This window comes from Hippoglossus hippoglossus, chromosome 4 (assembly GCF_009819705.1).
Source record: "Hippoglossus hippoglossus isolate fHipHip1 chromosome 4, fHipHip1.pri, whole genome shotgun sequence".
Classification (NCBI taxonomy): Eukaryota; Metazoa; Chordata; class Actinopteri; order Pleuronectiformes; family Pleuronectidae; genus Hippoglossus; species Hippoglossus hippoglossus.
This window is the reverse complement of record NC_047154.1, coordinates 16,978,600-16,991,814: the sequence shown is the minus strand read 5'-3', so window position 1 is coordinate 16,991,814 and position 13,215 is coordinate 16,978,600. Positions and strand designations below refer to the sequence as shown.

The following is a 13,215-nucleotide window of genomic DNA, read 5'->3' as shown; positions in this document are numbered from 1 at the left end:
CAAATGTCTCTTCGCATTGATGGCAAAAGATGTGTAGTTGTTGACTTGCTTTGAATTCTGGGAAATTTAAGAAAGACCTCCCCTCACTCCAGCTGTAGCAGAGCTGAGGTTTATATCTCAGGTCTCAGTAGTATTTGCTCCCTCAGTCAGATTCCGGAGAGTTTTCATGGACAAATAAAAGCTGACTAAGACAATTGATAAAATCGACATTCGCACAGGTGAATGTTTTCAAAGATTTACTGTGTTCTCTAAAAACACTCATCTTTCTCACAATATTGGTCAAAAGGTGTCACAGTGTGTTACCATGGAAACATGGAACTTACATCAGAATTAGAGTTAACCTGAAACCACCCTGACTAATATCTTAGGTTTAAAATAACAGTCTGTATTTTTCTAAAACTGGTGTGCATTAACTTAATGTGAGATTAAAATGAAGACTGTTGTGACACCACAGACCAGACTTAAATCTTTGGGCCATCCTTAAATCCATCACTCTATGGAACTTTGTTATATGTTGAGCTGCTAAAAAACACTGACAGAGCAGATGTCTGAAATGTTGAAACATTGCATTACGCATATTCTGTACAGTGACAGATGCTGCGCAAATAAACTGTCAACATCCATCGCCAAAGTTACGACCCATACACTGTAAAATTACACAATCTGTCAGCTCAACGTAGCCTCCACTCTCCCAAGTAGTACGTACATACCGGTAACAAGGATCCTGTCAACAGGCTTTAGCTTGGTTATGGCTAAGGTTAGGTGCATACTTAACATACTGTTACCACTTGAAAGAGGAGTCTAACCTGTTCTGTATTGAGACCATTTTGGAAAGGACAACAAAAACAAAAACGCTTGCACACACTGTCCTCATTCCTGGAACAGCCTGCAACATACTCGGTGGTTGATTCAACGGCCTTGCTTCCAGCACAAACTCAGATAGTTATGGTACGCCGCCAGCACCAAGGTTGTTTACTTGCTTTGGCAGGTCCACTCTAATTGGAAGTGATCCCCTGACCACATCTTGCTGAGATAACAGGGTGGGTCCGTTTATGCTAACTTATTCAACCACTTTACCTAACACTGCTGGACCTCTTAGATCTTCCAAATTCTGAAAAGATGGAAAGATAAAACAAACTTGACGTCATTTGAAATCAAAACACAATTCACTGTACCATTGCAAAAAAGGAGGAAACTGTTTGTTCTTCCTCTGTGAAAGAAAACACTGATGTCTTTGAAAACAGCAGCAAATTAGAGGAAACCATTAATGAGCATGATGAGAGCAGTTCCAGGAGACATCATTAAAAGCCAACCTTCGCCAGTTAAATTCGCTGGTGATTGCTGAACACCAAAACTTCCACCCTAACTTAAAAAGAGGCGAGAAGTGTATGAACTTCTCATGACAGCATAGCTCCCTCGATTGATTAAGCGAAAAATCACAAGAGAAGAGTGAATGAAAAAACTAAAACATGCATCAGTATTTAAGATACAGAGACGGAGTGTGTTAACAGGTCAGTAAGGGATCGACAAAAAGGAAGAACCAGAAGAGGAAGACAACACAAGCCAAACAACCATCCAAAAGACAGTGCTGGTGCAGATCGAGGCTGCGGCCACGGGGCACCTGACAATCACTGCCACTCAGGGCTGCTGAAAATGATCCACTGGAGGTTCAGGCAGGTCAGCAATCTGTGGAAAAAAGCTTCGGCCTTGTTTCCACTCACCATGGTAACCAAACTACAACACACAAGACACGCACGCTCTATCCCAAACCTGACTCTCCATCCCACCCTGTCGTCATTCACTCTCTTTTGTGTTAAACTGTCAAATTGCCAAGAGGTAAAAATCGGGGGTAAGTGCTACTGTAGTGAACACGCTCACATTCAGGCTGTAATTTGTGCATCTGTGCAACAATCAGGAATAAATTGCTTCTCTCCTGAGGTTTATGGAGGACCTTAATATATTTCGGTCCAAACAATACCACATGTAAGCGGCTGTTGAAAAGTACCAGTTCACAACAAAGACATGTGACAAGTTGTTGTGTCTTTTATCAAAAGATTTTAACTGTGCAACCAACGCATTGACATTCTGCTTACATATGAGAAAAAGTAAGTAGAAAGCACCATAGAACAATTAATCCTTAGAGGATTATGACCAAATAATGTGTCTTTGCTTCCTCAAATTTAAGGCTGAATAATGACGAAAAAAACCTCAAAACAGGAAATTATAAAGTGTTAAATCACTTGTAATATCAATGCCTCTTTCTGCTCTAGTCAGAGAGCAGGTACTTGTTGCAGAAACTGAGTTTTCCCTAGAGTAAATACACAAAACAATGTTTACCTTACCATTCACCTTTAAGTGACAGGTAATACAATAGTGTGGTGTCACAGCATAGTCAGCATAGAACCATTAAGAGCTAACCATTAAGACAGCTGCTTAAATCCTGAGCTTAAAGTCAATCCTGTGTTACCATATCAGCTGACAGCTGCTTTAAAGACAACCAACAGAAGGAAAGATTTTAATTTTTCCACATTAAAACCAGCAAAATGACTAACAGATAAACTTATTATATTATATTATTAATAATGTTATTTCCCAGCTGCTAGAGAGGCTGCATTCACCTCTTTTGGCGGTGAAGGACTCACACTTTCCGCCTAGTTGAACTCATACACACATTGCCGCTGACCTTTCGTGAAGCTTCCAATCAGATTACAACTTTATGTGACATTCAGTATGTGTGAGGAGAAATTAATCTTGTGCGCGTTCAAGTTTCCGCAAATGCACAGTGACATGTCGGCTCTCAGACATGTCGAGGAGGTTTGTAAATCTGGCAGCTGGTTGACTTTCCGTTTGTTGGGGCGTCAAGTTCATCGGTTTGTTTGCTGATATGAGCAGCAGTATTTCAATATAGAGGAAACCATGTTCGCAACGAGAGATGTGTGCGAGTGTGTGTTCGTCTCTGTCCCGCTCTTCACACTTTTGCTAAACTATTTTTGCTAAAAGAAAATTGCAGTTTTATCTGGGATAAACAAATATACTTTTAAGATAGACACAGATTTGCATACGCGTCAGTATTGGAGGCATTTCCACAGACATTCTACACAATGCTGGTATAGGAACATCTATATTTGTGACTAGGTGGTTGCAGGTTCAAATCTCCGCACTGACTGGGATCAATAACATTCAGAGGTCAACAGTCTGGAACATAAGTTGAAAAGGTCTGTATGTGAAAACCCTTACTTATGGCCATACGAGCTGACGTCTCATCACCAGTACAAGAAATTAATTTGCCACAACATTAAACACCAAAGTCACAAAAACTACAATTAATCACTGATGTAACTTTGCAGGACTCTTCCAGTCAACAAGGCAACTAAAACAGTGTCAGGCAGTGTTAGAGCAGAGGAGTGTGTAAGAAGCAACCAGCTGACAGAGTCACATGAAAGCAAACCACCACCATACAAATGAATTAAGAAAAGGTTACTGATTACCATGCTCCACTGCACCAATTCATCTATATCAGCCGTCATTGCACAGGCCTTACACTTCTGAAGTGCATCTTTGCCAGATCCCATGACTGGGCTGTGGATGGTGCTCAGTGTGATTTGTGTTGATGTCGAAAGAACAGCATGACGCAACTTTTACAGAGGGAAAAATAGCAGATCTCTCTAATGGCTCATTTTCATAATATCTATTACAAGAAAGTGGAAACTTTGAGTAGGTATGTATCTATCAGAACAATCCACTTGATTTCAAATCAGTTATTGTGCTGCCTTCTTCATAAAATAAAATATTACATAATAAATTGTGCAACAGGTTTTACTTTAAACTATTTTTATGTAATGAAGCCATCACTGTTTTTCTGCTTAATAAAATCTAATCTATTACTGGTTAATAATGAACATTCCTAATTGAGTGCAGTGGTCTTTCCTGGGAGGAGTAAGTGAGTTAAAGGCCAAGTGTTCCTATTGAAGGAAACCAATTTGTCCCAGGGGCAGAGGCAGCTTCATCATTATATTTGGCAGAGCTGCAGCCTATTGAGAAGAGACACTAACCATTCCAAGCTGAGGGGAAATCACTCTCATCTCACGGCTCCTCCCCCACAATGCTTTGCTTCACTTTTTATGATGCACTCTAATTGAAAACAGAAACAAACAATGAAACTTGGAACGGATTTCTGCGCAAAAACCCGACCTGGCGAACAGAACAACGCACCTCTAACAAAGAAAGAAAGTCTTGATTTGTGTCCCGTTATATTGGGGGTGTGTTCCTTGAAATGAGTCCTTTCTGAGATTTACAAGAAAGTTAAGTGAGTTAAGACATTTTAATTATAAATGATGATAGTTAAATTATGCCTATGAATGCCAACTTGCCTTTGGGCCTCACTCAAAACTGCAAAAGTTTTGAGGTTAACCATGGGTGGTTGTACATGTGCATAAATGAAGCAAGCAGAATCCATAAAGAGAGATTTGTGAAAAGTAAAAATGGCAGGCGTATGGCTGTTTGAAGCCACAAAGGGGATTTCACTCAGTATTTGTAGTATTGATTCAGACAGTAAATGCATACCTCAAAAAATTTTGTAAATGAAAATGTGGTCCACTTGCACTGTAAAAATGTTAATAGTTTGTTGAAAGATTTTTACTCTCTCTCTGGTGTAAAATAAAACGTGTGGTGCATGCTGGACGGCGAAAACGCACATTCAAGTCAGCAGGGGTGAAACTTGGGGGCCCTGCCCCAAAGAACAAAAACTAACAACATATGAACCCAAAAATGGCTCAGGAATCATGGTCTGAACAAAACATTGATTTGGAGAATCATTACACCCCTATGTGACAAAGTGAGATTTTAATTTCTTTAATTCATAACTGGCACAGTTTCAAGTCAAGTCAATTTAGAGTCTTAAGGAAACAGGCAGAAGTGTGCAGAGAACAAGGAGGAGCTTAAACGGTCAATAACAAGTCAGCACTTAGTTAAGCTGACATGTCAACGTGAACATGGACAAACCTGACAAGGACTGAGAGCCAGAGCAGAGCGCCATTGACCTGTTGATTCAGTCTGACCAAGTCATTGGTGCCACAGACACGACTGACGCACCTGCTATTATTGCCACTGTGTTGGTGTGTGTGTGTGTGTGTGCGCGCACACGTCTGTGTGCCGTCTGTCTGTCCTCTCCACCTCCCTGACATGTCCTGTCCTGCTGCCAGCATCACCATAGTTACTCAGACAGCAACTGATGTCACACACCTCTCTCGCTCTCTCTGTCTCTCTCACGTACGCACACACAAACAAACAACAAGGAAATGGGCACTGGTTGTTCCTTTCATGAAATCAGGGAGAACACACACTGTTTCTGCCCTCCACACAATATCAACCAGTGTGATGCTGCTGGGATTAAGTCTCTTGGTAAATGATGATACGCTTCAGGATTATCTTGACTGAGTGTGATAAAAAATTAAGCAACAACCTCTGGCTGTACCATTCATAATAAACTCTGAAGAACATACCACAGAGCAGAGCACACTGATAAACACTGAGGCCTACACAGATTTACAAGAAACACTATGTGTGTGTGTCCGTGTGTGTGCGCGTGCATGGACTCATCTAGATGACTCTTGGCTCAGACATCATCTCTCAACCTTTCCTCTGCTTGCTTGGAAGAGTGGCAACACTTCAGCTCAAGCTGTGCAAGGGCCATCAGACAGTCCCTAAAAATAGCTACAGTGTGTACAATAGGAAGTTACTGTAAGCACATGAGGAGTCTGTATTTATGAGATTTAAAGATGGGAGGATGGGATCATTGCCCAGGGCAAGTATGCTAACTGTCTTTCCTAGACAGACGGGAGAATATGAACCAACTGCCTACGTCTGTAGTTATTCCCTTCTCAGCTACAAAACGCAGCTACTGAACGTGTTGCGATTTATCAAAGTGCTTGTTAATGCCTCCTAAACCCAAACTAGCCTGTATGGTTGAATGGAGGCTTGAAGGGAGGGAGCTGTGGGTGTGTAAAAAAGCCAAGTTACTATCCAGCATTTTGTGGGTCGCCTCGAAATGACAAAGACAGAAAATCCCCCCCGTCTCTGATGGTTTTCATTGGCTCACTACTCCGCCAACCACTCCTTCCTTCCCATCTACAACTTTACACTTACAAACAAAACTAAGAGAAGTGTGGTTTGTTTTATTGTTCTTTAAGTACAACTGTTCTAGTTATAGTGTGCCTAATTCTGACATTGGTGGAGGGAGAGGCGTTCCCCTCAGTGTGGAGTATGACCACACTGCTGTAGAATCCACCAAGAATGTTTGATATGCAGGAAAATTGCAGATATACACGTACTACCTCCGACAACCAATAATCAGTTTCTAGTCCTGCTCCAGGTGAATACCCAGGTGAATTGATATACAAAAAAAAAACATTATGGAAGATGACTCATTTTAAGCTTTTTTGCATTATACCCTCTTACCTGTCGTCATCCACATCCATGGTAATATGGATGCCAAAGAAACTGCTGACACCAGGAGCGGGCAGGTTGAAGCCCTCGCCAATGAAAGGCTTTAGACCATCTTTTCCTGGAACCACGCCGGCACTTGGCTGAGGTGGGGCATCATACTTCTGCCTACTATCTTCTGTCTGATTACTGAAGCCGAAGGGAAGGCCTGTTATGGCTCCTCCGTGGGCTCCAAAGGGCTGTGCAAGTCCTCCCGTGCCAGGCCCCTGACTTGGCGCACCTGGAGGGGTGTTGGTGGTACTGGGCACTGTGGCAGGCACATTCTGAACACCGCTGTGGAAGGTGGTGGTGGCCATGGAAGGTTGAATCTGGCTAACAGGCTGCTGCTGGCCACTTCCTGGATGGATGGCAGCGGTTGCATTGCTCACTTGCAGCAGGAGTCCTTGGGCTGAGGCTGCCTCTCCCCCCAGCCCCTTGACTCCTGGACCAGTGGGGGTGATTAGAGACGAGTCTACCTGGCTGATTTGAGGCACCGCAGGGAGGGTCGTCAAGGGAAGGTTCTGAGTGCTTGAGCCAAAGTGCTGCTGACGATAGTCCGGCTGGCCAGCCGAGAGGCCAGTGGGATGCCAGTGCTGGGGTTGCGTGGCAGGAGACTGGATGGTAGACTTCTGCTGCATGGAACCTTGGTGCAAGCCATTGAGGCTGTTAGAGAGGACGTTTTGGGGTGCAACTGGCTTCAAATTGACCTGAGCCTGTTGTGGCTGCTGTGCTGCTGTAGTTGGGAACCCAGTGGGCTGGAAGGCACTTGCTCCACTCCCTATCTGAGGAGCCAAGCTGTAGCCTTGCTGCTGAAGCTCTGAGGGGTGAGGGTGGGTGGTTTGCCCGAGAGAGTAGCCACTATCTGCGGAGTTCTCCAAAGCCTGTGTAGAAAAAGCACTGCTAGTCACAACTGAGTTACTGGTGGTCTCGAGCCCACTGTCCCTGTCTATACTGTGATCCAGCGTTAAAGTCCGAATAAGGTTTGAATCTGAATCTCTCTCATGGAACTCAGTGCATGTCCACCTGCCCCGTCTGAAGGGCTCTCCAGTACCATGGTCAAGTTTAATGACCCTGAATCTGGAACTACAGCTGGTGCTAACAGGAGCCGTGGGAGCCACACTGGTAGAGACAGTGGCAGCAGGGACCGTGTTGATGGCTGTCAGAGGATGGGTGGCTGAGCTCGGTACATTATGTGGGGTGATACGACCAGTGCCGAAACTTTTATAGGGGAGTCCCCCGTTGACAGGACCCGTGGGGGGCGGCTGGCCCTCCTGAGGCTCCCCGACATTGTTTAAGGTTTCCTCGGACGAGCTCCTGTCACACACCCCCAGGTCGTTCCGAGAAACGTCAAATATTTCCGATGACACGTCCTCCGTCCGGGACTCGTCCGGGTCGTCCAGGCTCTCGGTGTCGTCGGTGACGCTGCTGGCCGCCACCTGAGCCTGCGTTACACTCGTGATCTGGAAACAACTTTTCTTCTTTGCTGGCATTTTCGACATGTTGACGATCTGCGTCGAGTGTGTCTGCTCCCAGATGAAACTTAGCGCTGGACTAATGTCTTGCGAAATAATTCACAGCTCGGGGGTATGACACACACACGTACCGTCACAGTTCATTTCCATACCGTTCCTCTTCCTCTCTCTTGTCGGAGAAAAGTGTCACAACCGAGGCCGGACTCCTCCGAAACTCCCGAAGCGTCCCACGGTCTCCGGTAACAGCGCAGGGGGGCGACTGCTGCTCTCCTCCCGCGGCCTCTCTCTTTAACACCCGCTCGGCGGGTAGCAAAAAGGCCCTCGTCAAACTTCTCGCTCGGCAGCAGCCACCGGTACTTTAGTCTGAGGCGGGCCCGGTGTCTCCGCCGACTCTTCCCTCTCTGCTGAGAGTGTGTCAGTCTCCCTCTCTAGCTAACTTAGCTGATGTTAGCTAGTTCCCCCTGCCTCGGTCCGGGCATGTGCGACATCATGATGTAAACAAATCCATCGGCGAATGGAAACCCACTAATAATCCAGCGGTAGAGGAGGAAACGTGTGAAAGTTTAGCCTCTGACCGAGTGGACAGCTCACTTCGGGCAGCTGCTGCTAGCAGCTAGCTGACAGATACAACCAGTTACACAGCGACACTTAGCTAAAGGCTGCTGCTCCACCACAAGCACCCGACAAGATGGCAAGAGCGAGGTGCATCATGGGTATGGAGGTCAAAATAGTCATTATGAAAATAAAATCCAACACAAATGTTCAGCTTTTACAGTATTTGTGAAACGTAAAGCGCAAAACAATTTTGATCAACTAAAATTATTAATTTATGTAATATCATTATTTATGTGCTATATATTATAATGATATTATACTATTTATTATAAACTCTTAATTAAAAGTGATATACTTATATGCATCTGTAATTTCAATTGCTTCCACATTGTCATTGGAATAAATGTCAACCTTTTTACTTAAAAGAATACATAAATGCAATTGAACCGAAGTAAAAAACAAGTACGTTTGAGGCAAACAAGGAAATAAATCTCGATGCCACAAAAGGGAGAAATAGATACAGTGTGATGGTGCTTGAAAATATTTAAATGGCATATTATAAATATATCAGTTTGCATTTTATTAGGAACATGTGTCTAATGCAGTTTAATAACAGTCCTGCAATAGATCCTTCCTTCATGTTAAGTATTAATTGAAACAATTTTAAACAGGTGTTGATTAAGCTGTAGTTTGTGGTGCTATTTAAAGTACTGTTTTTATTGTTTAACCTATTCTCAATGATAATATGGGATGGAAAAAATAATTGTAATAAAAATGCCAGTATAACACAACCAACACGACATATTTCAGCTGGAACACAAACTGCAACAGTCACCATGAAGTTGCATGAACACCTCTCTATCTGTGAGGTAAATGTTCAATGCTGGACTGTTTTATTAGACTCCATTAGTTTTAGTAAGAATAATAATATAATGTATCTACATGTACTGTATACACACACCTATGGATACACACGTATATGTACATGCATGTATATAAACTATTCACATAGAACCGATTCAACAAATAATTCACGTAGCAATTTAGAATATAGTTTTTTTCCTTCCAGCCGAGGTGGAACAAGAGCCGTACCCATCCCCTCTCTGATTGGCTTATTTCAATATTCTTCCCCTAACTCCAACCAATCATCACTCTCCATACTCAATTGAACCCAATCAGAGGTAGGGTAGGGGCGGGTCTTTTAGAAAGAATAAATGAAGCAGTAGCACAGAACAGAATCCATCAGTTTTGGACAGAGAAGAGTTTTATGTGATACATATAGGTAAGTATACATTTGGATAACTTAGAGAATAAAAATCTGCATTTACTGTTGATCATACTACAACTATGCTCAGAAAAAACACAGTTTTGAATCTAAACTTTGGCTGATAAAGTGCTGTCCTTTTTTTAAAAGTATATTTGTCACTGAACTCTTTCAAAATTCAGTTTCTATCTGTGTTTAAAGTCCAAGACATTAATTTCCATAAAACCTTTAAACTATAAATACTTACCATTTAAGATTAACCACTGCTTATCACTAACTCCACTACTGCCAGGCTGCAGCTGGTCAACAATGCATCATGCTTGTTTGAATTTAAGAGTTGCCAGGTCACGTCGAGTTTGTGAATATAATTGTAATAAATCAGACTGGGGCAATTGAATATTGTTCACTGCACAGCAGGTATATTTTCAATTTGACATGAAATTGCATTTTACAATAAATGTCAAATATCTCAAATATCAAATAATGAACATACATATGAGGAAAGTTATAATGCCATTGTGGAATTCATTTTACCATGGTCATTTCAGGATACTGAGATACCTTTATTTCATTGACGTTATTTATGACTTTGTTCCCTGACAGTGACTCTTTTGCAATAAAGTGACGACTACAGTCATCACAAGCTCGTACTTGTCTACAGGATGGTCTGTCATAAGATCAACTCATGACAAAGGAAATATAAATGAGTCATGATGTTGTCCTGTGTTTGAGTGACATCATTTCAGATCATGGTAAAGATATGGTTCTTCTTCGAAGAACTTCTAACGTATTTCGAAACTGAAAATTGGACCATGAGTCAAAACTAAATGATGATGTGACTCTGGATTCAACCACGTACCTGAAGATCTGGTTTAAAAACATTCTCTTTGGATCATCCTGGTGGTTTTGGAATCAAATACCAATTGAAAAGTCCTCAGTTTATTTCACTTCACATGCCGGTCGATATTCAGATACAGAGGAATGTGTCCTGACATTCAGTGGAGGAAATATGCATGGCAGTTTGGCTTTATCAAAATAGGCAAAGTGAGGAAAATCCAATATAAAATAATAAGAGACACAGGTGGAGTGTTTTGAGGAATCTGTCAAATTCAAAATCATTAGTAGAAGAAGTATCCAGATTTTTGCATCACAGCAACAATACCACACTGTAAAAACTACTACAGACTCTATCGTGTGGCCAGGTTTTCAATGCAACATACAGTGAAGTCAAGTCAAGTTTTAATTTATAACCCAAAATCCCATACTTGCCTCAGAGGGTTTATAATTTGTAAAACTTACAACATGCTCCAACTTCAGACCTGTAAGGAAACAGAACCGTGAATTGTAGTAAAAGTATGAAGCCCTGGACTGTGCCAAAGAGGAGGCGGTAATGTTAGGTTTGGTGTTTTGTTAAGAACACTGACCGGATCAAATCTGTGACCGTTGTACCTCAGCACCTTCCCACTGTGTCACTCTTTTATTTATTACAGTTATATTGTTCTTAAAAATAACTAAGTGAGCGTGTGAGAAAGTGCGATACCACGAACCATAGTATTGAAGTTTATTAGGTGGGGGAGGAACAGTGAGATTGAAAATAACCATATTATTCCCCTGACACGACTGACTAATCACTGAATTACATGGTTACATAATGTCCGGGTGCCAACTCACAAGGTCTGTCTGACAAAAACAATTTCATGCAGTCCTCAGATAACACAGGATATGGGAAAAAAAACAACTCTATTGAGAAGTAGCCACATAGTAATCAAATAGAAAATTAGATTGTTATTTCTTGCTGCATTTATAAGAGCTGTAACAATAGATGAAAAGTCAAAACGAAGGATTTCTTTCAAACATTAGAAAAATGTTGGCCTAAGAAAAATTACTTGTGTAAAAAACAATTTTACAATAGATATTATTGAGGTGGTGGTTGAAACACTCAGAAAAGTAGGGTGCATGTGATTTGACTTTGTTTGGCACACAACTCACACAGCAGCAGCCTTTAAAGGTTACATATAGGTTTGTTGTTGTTTCATCGACCACACCCTTTCCTTTATTTTCACAGTAATGTATCAGCCATATTGTCCTTGGATGCTACGAAGTCCAGTAAAAGCAGCTCATAAACTCACATCTAGAAGCTCCACTGAATAAAGTTACTCTGTAGCTCTGTCTCAATACAGGGGCTGCCTCCTTTGTGGCCACATAGGCTGTGTCGAGAGAAGTGAAATGAGACATTTCTTTGTTAGACATGTGTACCATTAGCTGTTTGGTTGAGTTGAAGCATGATACTCAGGTGTTGGACATCTCTTCGCTTGCCCGCGCCATTACCTCTAATAGTTTGTCACTGAAGTGCAATGAATCCTGGGATAGGTTGGGCCCAAAAGGATCCACCTGTTGGAACCTTCGCTTCTTGGGGATGGGGATTGTCTGACGCATAGCTAGCTAGCTGCTGTACAGACTGGGAAAATGCATCTGTTGGGTATTATTCACAAGTTGATGCTCGATCCTGTTATAGTCGGAGCGTCTTTTTGAGAAATTTAGGTCAGCAGCTAGCAGCTAGTTAGCATTTCTAGCATCTTTAGCATAGCTGTGCCGTGTTTTGTGTAGCCTGTATTAAATAAGGCGTAGCCACTGTCATTCTGGTTCAACTGCTCCATCGTGAGCAGGTCACGGGTGTGTTTACAGTGTTTGTCTTCTTTGAAAGACGTCACAGCACAGAAAAGGGGCAAAAATGAGCGTGTCCACCCAGGTGTCAGGCTTATATAACTGGTGTTTGGAGGTGAAGTCATCTCGCTTCATAAGAAATGGTGGGAGGGACTCATATGCACAAACACTAACATGTATGAGCAGCCGGACCGGTTACGAAAAACAAAGAACAGACTAGCTCATGTGTGATTTTATTCTCTGCTAAGGATAACATTACTTCACAATATATTTACGTTGGAAATCGTTTCTTGCTGCTGTATCGATGTTTGAAATCTTGTGCACATAATCTTTAATTCGTTTCAAGATTAGATATGGTTTTATTCGGCAAACATCATTTCTCCCTTCTCACAAAATGGATCCAGAAACAACTCCCTCGAAAAACAATGTTGCAACATCAGCTCCAACAAGCCCTCTATACTTAGACTTAGCCCTTCTTTAGTAGCGGCCTGTGCGTGGGCTTTCCCAGCCCCAGCCGAAGTGTTTGCGTAGCTGGTTGTGTTTATTTACTCTGGTCTGAGGGCGAAGACTACCAGGCTGTGCTGCGCCGCGATGGTGCAACGTGCTGGGTCCACTTTCAGTATACCACTGCATCAACAAGACATGCCTTGTGTCGTCTGTATTTTGGAGCCTGGGGTCCTGGCCAGTGGTCACTTTCGGGAGCCCAACCTGAGAGACCTCTGGCCTTTAGCAAAGCACTGTGGGGTCCAAAAGTGCACAATCAACAAACAGAGTGACCAA

At 42.5% G+C, this 13,215-nt stretch overlaps 1 protein-coding gene across 2 annotated transcripts in view; it reads right to left on the bottom strand.

The window, feature by feature from the left end:
- tsc22d2 (TSC22 domain family 2) overlaps nucleotides 1-8,635 on the bottom strand; it is a 33,114-nt gene extending 24,479 nt beyond the window's left edge. The window contains exons 1-2 of one of the 2 annotated variants that reach the window (XM_034582556.1): nucleotides 6,843-8,635; nucleotides 6,457-6,803 (exon numbers count right to left, since the gene is read on the bottom strand). In XM_034582556.1, the coding sequence (XP_034438447.1) occupies nucleotides 6,457-6,803; nucleotides 6,843-7,979 (1,484 nt within the window). In that variant the 5' untranslated portion in view covers nucleotides 7,980-8,635. Of the gene's footprint in view, nucleotides 1-6,456 lie in introns of both variants that reach the window. The other variant, XM_034582557.1, reaches the window with a different exon arrangement.
- Nucleotides 8,636-13,215: the final 4,580 nt, after the last annotated feature.